This window comes from Pollachius pollachius (assembly GCF_949987615.1).
Source record: "Pollachius pollachius genome assembly, chromosome: 20".
Classification (NCBI taxonomy): domain Eukaryota; kingdom Metazoa; phylum Chordata; class Actinopteri; order Gadiformes; family Gadidae; genus Pollachius; species Pollachius pollachius.
Window position 1 is genome coordinate 10,837,572 of NC_136953.1, and position 8,717 is coordinate 10,846,288.

General features: G+C 48.2%; 1 protein-coding gene across 1 annotated transcript; it reads right to left on the reverse strand.

Moving 5' to 3' along the window:
* Positions 1–574: 574 nt before the first annotated feature.
* On the reverse strand, positions 575–8,320 carry men1 (multiple endocrine neoplasia I). Its single transcript, XM_079757881.1, has 10 exons — positions 8,186–8,320; positions 7,063–7,549; positions 6,456–6,664; positions 5,952–6,080; positions 5,809–5,849; positions 5,590–5,677; positions 4,501–4,637; positions 2,502–2,631; positions 2,051–2,224; positions 575–1,299 (listed from the first exon to the last, which is right to left on the reverse strand). Exons 2-10 carry the CDS (start codon positions 7,496–7,498, stop codon positions 754–756), a joined length of 1,890 nt encoding a protein of 629 aa, XP_079614007.1. The 5' UTR covers positions 7,499–7,549; positions 8,186–8,320; the 3' UTR covers positions 575–753.
* Between the last annotated feature and the right edge of the window lie 397 nt (positions 8,321–8,717).

The following is an 8,717-nucleotide window of genomic DNA, read 5'->3' on the forward strand; positions in this document are numbered from 1 at the left end:
TGTAAAAGGTGATATTCACACTAACATGTGTACTGAACTACTTAAGACGTGGATGGTTATCAAAAAATCTCTATTTGACCGGACAGGACTTCCACATTGCAAACTGAACCATAGCCTGTAGAGTCTGTGGGGGAACTGCTTCGACACACACACACACACACCGCACACTGACTGACCTCCAGTGTGTGTGGGAGAGAAAGGTATTCGGTTGCAGAAACAGCAGAATCGAACCCTTGTGTGAAAACACAGCTCAAAATGTTCACAAAGCAACAAAATGAAATAAAAAGACCAAACTTGGAGGAATCCACTAGCGTGTCATAATTTGGCTTTCACAGTACAGCAGAATCTCCCCTGCCCTTCCCCTTTCAGAGAGACCTGTTTTGAGACTCCCCCGTTCAGAGAGACCTGTTTTGAGACTACCCCGTTCAGAGAGACCTGTTTTGAGACTCCCCCGTTCAGAGACACCTGTTGAGACCCCCCCGTTCAGAGAGACCTGTTTTGAGACTCCCCCGTTCAGAGAGACCTGTTTTGAGACCCCCCCGTTCAGAGACACCTGTTTTGAGACCCCCCCGTTCAGAGACACCTGTTTTGAGACCCCCCCGTTCAGAGAGACCTGTTTTGAGACCCCCCCGTTCAGAGAGACCTGTTTTGAGACTCCCCCGTTCAGAGAGACCTGTTTTGAGACTCCCCCGTTCAGAGAGACCTGTTTTGAGACTCCCCCGTTCAGAGGGACCTGTTTTGAGACCCCCCCGTTCAGAGGGACTTGCGCTGGCGCTTCAGGAAGGACATGGAGTAGTCCCCGGTGGGCGTGCTCTTCTGCCTCTTCATCTGGACCTGCGACTGGGCCGTGAGCTGCAGCTTGATTGCGCTGGAGTTGACCTTCGCCGCGCACAAGAGCCCCTTCATGCCCTTCATCTTCTCGCTCTGGAAGACCACCACGGGGCCCCCCAGGGACCCCTGTGGCTGGGCCGAGGGGGGCGGCGACGAGGGGTTAGACGACGACGGGCTGCGGGGCGATTTGGCCCTGCCCTCCGCGTCCACCGCACGGGGGACCCCCTGGTGGGACGATCGCCGCCGGCCCCCGACCTCCGCCGCCTTCTTGGGCGGGGCGGAGGGCAGGGGGCCCGGCGGGGACGCGGCCCCCGAGGTAGGGAGGGAGGGGAGGCCCTGCTGCTGCTCCTCCAGACGGGACTCGCGACGGGGCCCCCGCCGGCGGCCCTCCCGGGGGTCATCGCTGGACTGGTCGTCCTCGTCCTGGGAATCGGGCTCCTTGGTGATGATGGACACCTTCTGGCGGATCTGGGGGGGGGGGGGGGGGGGGGTCAGGTTTTTAAAAGGGTTTGAATCTGTTTGAAGATGGAAAGTTACCTTCAGCTTTAGGCTCTGGCGTTACCGACTTGGGTGTCGTTTTTCTAGATGCTGAAGTCAAGAACGCGGAATCACATTTAGATCATTTGATTTTGCAGTGGCAACACGCCATTGGCAGACTACTGCAGGCTTTAGACAGCAGCAAATTCATAGTAACCTGGACTTTTCCTATTCTTTATCTGATGAGGGCCAGGGGGGATTTCTTTAAGGAAACCTCTACCGATGCAACACATTGAGGCTCCCATTGGGATGTTGGATTTTGAAAGAATTTTGTGCATATTTCCAATGCAATCGGTCTGATTAGATGTAGTTTATAATAGGGGCCACCAATGGCATGTTTTTACTGCACGGGAGTCCCTGGACCCCCCGCCATGTTGGCTCACTTTAGTGTTCATTCGGAGGCAGTGTCAAAAAGGCAAAAACCTCCAGAAGCGCAGTATTATCAACTACCTTTGGTATTTGTGTTTTGTTTGGGTTCATTGCTAGAACAGCATGTAACTAAAATAGAAAAAGTTAAAAAGTGACGCCAAACAGGTCATTGGTGGCACCTATTGTAAACTAAATCAAATTATACCGATTATACAGGAAAGATGCAGAAACTTGTTCCCAACACCACAATGGGAGCCTCCACGTGTCAAACCGGTGGCCCGGCCCTTTAAGCCGTGATGTCGTGGGACCTCACCTGTGAGTCGAAGCGGCTGAGCGACTGCACCAGGTAGGTGGCCCATCCCACGTGGAGCACGGGCGTGGGGCTGCCCTCCTCCCACTTACAGATGCCGTCGTAGAAGCGCAGCAGGTGGGCGAAGCACTCGGCGTCCTGCAGGGCGGAGAACACGGCGGCCTGGCGGGGTTGGTCCTGAGACGGGGGGGGAGACACAGAGACCAAAACGACTGTGACTAGGGATGGAGAGTCTCCAGAGAACGTGGCGCGTTTGGCCCGGAGTGGGCTTAATAGGAGAACCGACCCAATCCATCAGTGCAGAAAGGCATTAGGAGAGACATGGGATGTAATTACCGCCAGCCTATTTCGGGAGGACAGGGGATATTTAAACATGGCGGGTGTAGGAGGGGAGAGGAAGAGAGCTTGGGTTTCACACAAGAGTATCGAACAGAAAAGCGGAGAAAGTTCCTACCTTGTCCGATTCCTCTCCCTCCTCCCCGGTGTTTTCGGTGGCCGTCTCCTTCAGCAGGGTGGGGATGACGTCGTTGGCGATGTCGAAGAACTCCTTGTAGATCTCCTCGTCCTCGCGGAAGTAGTTGTATCTGATGGGGTGAAAATCACAATAAGAACAAGGGGATTGGGATGGAGAGGGAGGGTTGGGTGCATTCCACTGTGGGTTCTGGGGAATACTGGTGTACACACAACAGCAAATTTGTACCATTTTGATGTTTACTTTAAAAGGTGACATATTATACCACCAGGTGTGAGTGTGATTAGTCGTTACAAGCTGTTTTGAAAATCGACACATCTGACATCACAATGTCAGAAATGTCCACCTAGATGTATGACCGATAGATGATCGTTTGCTAAAGACCACTGGGTAGGCTGGTAGACTGATCTATCCAGCACACATCTAGGTGGAACACCCACTTGTGATGTCAGAAGAGACCTAGTTTCAAAACGGTTAATCATACTCAAAAATGTTGGTATAATATGTCACCTTTAAGGAGATATAGTAATATTTGCATCTGCAGGTAAAACAATTTTTCACCAAGCCTATGTATGTCATCTTGCGCTGAAAAAAATCGAACAATTTATAAACCAATCTAGTATGCACATTATGGGCGGCAAAAGTGCATTCACACTTAAAAAAGAATCACTGAATGGCTTTGTTTAAAAAAAAGAAATATTGAAAAATATATAAAAATCATTCATTGATGAATGAATGATTGACACCATGATTCACAATTTATTTTTACGTTGCTGCAATAACAAGGGCCCTGAAAAAAAAAAAAAACACAAATGCATAAACCGGGTAGGATCCGTTGTTTGAAGATAGGATTGTCTAAATTGCTCCGGCCGAAAAATGAAGAACAATGAGAACGGGAAGAGCTTGGAAGGGAACAGGAAGCTGAGTGATGGGGACGGGAATGCGGCCGGGTTGCCATGGAAGCAGCAGACATCCTCACACAGGACAGAAGGGGGCCCGAGCCCGTCTAGCCGGCCCACCAGTGGAAGGTATTTTTAGTTTAAGAAGTGGGAGGGGGCCATGCGTTTTTAACTGTCCCTGTGCAGAGCCCGGGGGACAGTAGTTAGGGAGGGAGAATTCGCCGCGCCTTCCTCGTAAACCCCGCCTCAATGGGAGAGAATCAAGGGTGTAACGCAACAAAAGGAAATGAGTTTTAATGGGAAACTATTGAGGCTGAGCAATCAAATCACCTTTATAAGGGAAGTTTGAAAATAAGAAATATAGGTCCAATTTCTAATTACGTGTTGAGTTGAAGAAAGTGCAAGAGAATAGGATTAGTATTTACTGCCACCTGGAGTATGGCTGAGGAAATAACATCTCACGTTAATGTTGGAGATAATGTCATCTAAATGCTGCTTCAGACTATAACAATGGCCACTTTAAGATAGTCTATTTCAAAACAGAAACACTCATACTTAATATAAAAAAATGGCCAACTTTTGTGTCAAGAAAATATGACATAACGTTGAGAATGCATCTAATTCCATAATACATGGCACATCTACAAATCCAGCTAATAGCAGAGAACAAAGATAAAATAAAATGGATGTGATTTGATTAGCTTGTGCTAAATTGACAGGCTTGTAAGTTGTGGCCATTCCAGGCCTTAAATGAATAAATTATAGAAAAACATTATCATATAGTTAAGCCAATCTATTTCGACAAGTTGTCAATGCAACCAAAAACAGTCAGCTTTAGAGGAGGCTATTTTCATTAGATGTGAAATGATTATGTTTTGCATACATCCTTAGGAAAGCACCATGTTTGAGCCGGTCCCGCCGTCCATCAACATTTAAGAAATGCATTCTCGCCTGCTTCTTGTAGACAGAATTTATTCGGGAGCGGGGCTATATTGCTGTTCAGGATTTCACTTTCTCCACTAGCTGTAAATTAGTACTGGGGCAAGGCTAAAGATTTATCGACGTTATGCCAACACACTTACTCTTGCATGACCTGCGCAGCCTCGGCCCAGGCTCCGAGCGCGTCGCGCACGTTGCGGTGTCTGTAGTGGAAGCCCGCCAGGTACATGAAGGGGTAGATGTGCTCGTTGTTGTAGTACTTCTGAGCCGAACCCACCGCCTGGGAGGGAATGGGAAGGGAAAATAAATACACAGCTTCCCAGTGGGCAACCCTTCCGTGACAAGGTACTGAAGAGAGCCTATGTCTCAATACTTTCCCTACAAACCGGCTCTTACATTTTATTCTGTGAGTTCCCACGTATTTCAGCCCTTGGCATATAAGTAAATTAAAAAAACGGTATCTCGTTGGAAGGCCTGTTTTAAAAAAGGATTATGGAATGCGTCAAGTCATCCATTTTTATAAGCCATCTACGATGCCTGTACAAGCCTTTCCAAGGCGGAGTCTGTCCCATTTCATCATTTTCCCTTGACTCCTCTGGCTCCGTTCGGATGACCAAGTACCTCAGGGAGTGGCTCCCTGAGGTGTAGGTCCCTACCGTCCCTATGGGACAGGACTAAACTCCACCTATTCCCAATCAACGCCCATCCCCAGCTCATTGATATGTGACTGTAATGGGAAAAATTAGATTTTCACATTCTGTTTAACTGCCATTTGTTGATTATGCCTTTTTCCGCTGCCACCCTTGTGGGTGGTCAAGGGTCAAAGGGTCCAACTGAGAAGTCACCACTATGAGACCCCACATTATAATCGTCAATGATCAAATCAAATAATGTTTACCTAAGGACAGAGTCTCCTGTATTCTCATCAAGGAGAAGAATGCATGAGGGGACCTCTGCTCCCTCGTGCTCGGTATACCCCAGGCACAAAGGTTAACGTTAGATAACGCTAGGAACAAGTAGAGTGGCTAGACAGTGCAAGGAATAGGAGACGGAGCTTACATGATTATTGTATCATTGTATGTTATGTTTTATTGTTTGCTGTATGATTGTTGTATGTTATTGTACCGTCATTACCCAAATACATGAACATAATTGTTATGTTCGGGTGAGTCTAGTTTAGATGATTGTGATTGACGTGGGCCCGGGGATTCCCACCACAGTGACGCGTGTACCTTGAGGTGGATCTTGATGGGGCTCTCCTTGCCGGGGATGGGCTCCTGGTCCTCCAGATCAGCCAGGGTTCCCATGGCCATGGGGTATCTGGAACACAGCACCACGCGCAGAGAGAAGCAGGCACGGTCACTTATTATGATTATATGTTGGGTTGGGTGTATAAAATATAAGAGCATAATCATCACACCTACAACCAACAGTAAGGCCCATAATCCTACCTTTCCAGGTCTCCTCGGTCATAGAGCAACCACAGGAGTTTCTGTAAGGGAATGAAAATAGGATAATAAATAAAAAATGTACTGAATGAAAAAGGTGTATTGCAAGCTACTGTACAAGCACCGATGGTATGGGCAGGTGTTACCTGCTGGAGCTGCAATAGCTCAGAGCTGTCCGTGTGCAGGTCCAGCGAAGGGTTGATGGCACACACCATGAAGGCCACCTCCATGTTTCGGTTACACTTCATGTAGGAGCCTTTGAGGTAAAGCCAGCTCTGAATAGAAAATGCACAATACAACAAAAAGGACATTTAAACAAACCCATACCAAGACAGAGTAGTGGGTGTATGCAAGCGTGTGTAGAATTATAATCACAACGTTCTATATACTATAAAACATTCTTCCTGCCAATGGGGCCAGCTTGTGCTGCTTGACAACCAGACGGTTACAGCCACTGCAATGGCCAGTATTTCACCAGAGGGGGGTGCTGTTCCTATTCTTTGGTTATTCAATCACAAGAGACACGTGACTTGACTACTCAATTACACAGATCTGGTTGATCTGGTTACTGCGGAAGTTGAAGCCGTGCCAAACGACTTGGACCAAACGACAGGGTCTTCTGCAGCAGTCGGAGGGGGGGGCGGCCTCACCTTTTCGCTGACTCCGGTGGTGATGGTTTGACCGCGTCGGTCCTCGTTGCCCTTGCCGTGCCAGGTGACTTCGGCGGTCTCCTCTCCATTCTTCCCGAAGACCACCCAGGCGTGGTCCTCCGACAGCCCGAGGTGCACGTCCCGCAGGCCCAGTACCTGGCAGGCCGCCACCACCGCAAACGCCACGCCGGAGCTGTCCAGCTTGGTTCCTGCGCCACGGCGACACAGTGATCAGTCCATCGACAGCAGCAAAAAAAAAACAACACACAACACATCGACCATTCCTTCAAATGTAACCTGACTGACTTGCATAATATGCAATGATTCATGTTTCAACACTGTAGTATACGACTTTACTTGGTCACAGCCTGGTTTCGATGCTGAACTACCCGTACAAGCTGAAACAAGGTCAATGATCTGACTCATTACCGATATTGACTCTACAATAAGCACAACCATCAACTCGCAACTTTTGAGTTCAGAGCGATCGCACATGCCTCCGAGTTGTCATTCGTTTGGAAGGTCTCTTCTGCATTTTGCAAGATACCCTTATCTCATACCGGCCTGGAAACCCCCTGCACGAGGGACCAGTATGAGTCAGACGTACCAGTGATGAGGCTGAAGAGAGACTGGATATGGGCGCGGTCCTTGAAGTAGGAGCGACTCAGACTGTTCCAGATGACGTCCGACACCTTCTTCACCAGCTCCCGGCTGGAGCCCCCGGCCGGGTGCCGGTACTGAGAGAGATCCACCGCACCGCGGATCTGGGCCGTGAAGCGCTCGTGCAGCGCCGAGATCATGCCCAGCTCCACCGTCGGGAAGCAGGAGTTGGGGCAGTCCGGCTCGAGGGGCTCGAACTGGACCCCGGGCACGTTGATGGGGATGACGCGGTTCACCGCCAGGAAGTGCTCCACGAAGCCCAGCACCAGGGACAGAAGGGCCAGGTCGGGCTCAGGCTTCCGGAGCTCTGTCTCAAACAGCTGGAACACTCCGTCGATCCCCCGCAATGGGAAGTGTTTTTTCTGGGCCGTATGAAGCCCCATATTATCCTCGTCCAATGACTCGGGTGTACTTGATCTTTGTCACCTGCCGTACTGGATGATACAATAACTGGGTTAAAACATCAAAGTCACCTAAATACATTTTAGGGTAATGAAAAAGCCAACGAGAACCTTGATGTATTTATCTGTTGCTAGGTTACTTATTTGGTCATGGAACATGGTCTTTAAACCCACGTACCCGTTATCACAGAGCTGAATCATAGACCGTTAAGAAAAGAAAGCTGAATGGCGCGCTGAGTGGGCGGGGCTGTGGCAAACACCATACGAACCAGAAGGGTGAAGCTACATATTACAACGTTAGCAATAAAGCCTTTTAAAGATAAAATGGTTGTGGAAGGTACATTAGGTATTAATGTTCAATATCTGATAGAGAATATACATTTTCCACCATTATATTAAACTATATAGACTGAAAGACGCCATATAGCATCCCCAGCAATATACTACTGCACGAAAACACGTTATAATCGAGGTTTATTTCATATTTAAGAAAAGAAAATAAGAACACACATTCATCCGAAAAACACTAGTGAAAGAAACGCATAAATAATATTGTGTAAGGCTGGGTGATGACAATAGTTAGCTTAGCTACAAGTGGCTAGTTAGCCTTCTGGTTGCCAGGCCAAATAATAGATAAGAGACACTTTCCACACAAGGTTACTCTGATACCTTAGAAAATTTGAGGAGCTTCGGTGTTACCAAATCGTTTTTCATTCACCGGAGAGGGCATACAAATCCAACCTTTTGCCGGTCATTACAAACGCACTTGCTTTACAGCCGCAGCCACATGTTTTTGTTTGTGTCTGTCCTTTTGCCGCTCAGTTCGGGCTGTTCGAAGAAGACCGTGGACCGCTTCGCATACGTACGCCTTGGCGTGCCAGATCTCACAGCAACTGAGACGCCATGTTGAAAAGCCCCAGTCCCATCCACATGACATATGTGACGTGTGTCTAGAGCGCTGAGCTGACGCAAACCCCAGATGCATGCATGGAAATGAAGTCGTTAGTGGCAGTAGTCCTGTAACACAATCCCCAGCAGAGGGCCACATTGTCACATGATGCCCCAAACCATGGTTACTAAACGAAACAAAGTAAACGTTACATAATTAGAAAAAATGCGTGCTAAAATATAGATTATATTGAATATTTTTGGCGTTATCTGAAGATAACACCAAAAAAACATAACGACAGAATTGCCCGTG

Bases quoted from the DNA above. Each gene is read 5' to 3' on its own strand.
- men1 (XM_079757881.1), bottom strand. From the start codon at position 7,498: ATGGGGCTTCATACGGCCCAGAAAAAACACTTCCCATTGCGGGGGATC. The intron at 2,632-4,500 runs GTAAGTGTGTTG...TCACCCCATCAG, and splicing joins GCTGCGCAGGTCATGCAAGA to ATACAACTACTTCCGCGAGG. The intron at 1,300-2,050 runs GTGAGGTCCCAC...CCCCCCCCCCAG, and splicing joins TCAGCCGCTTCGACTCACAG to ATCCGCCAGAAGGTGTCCAT.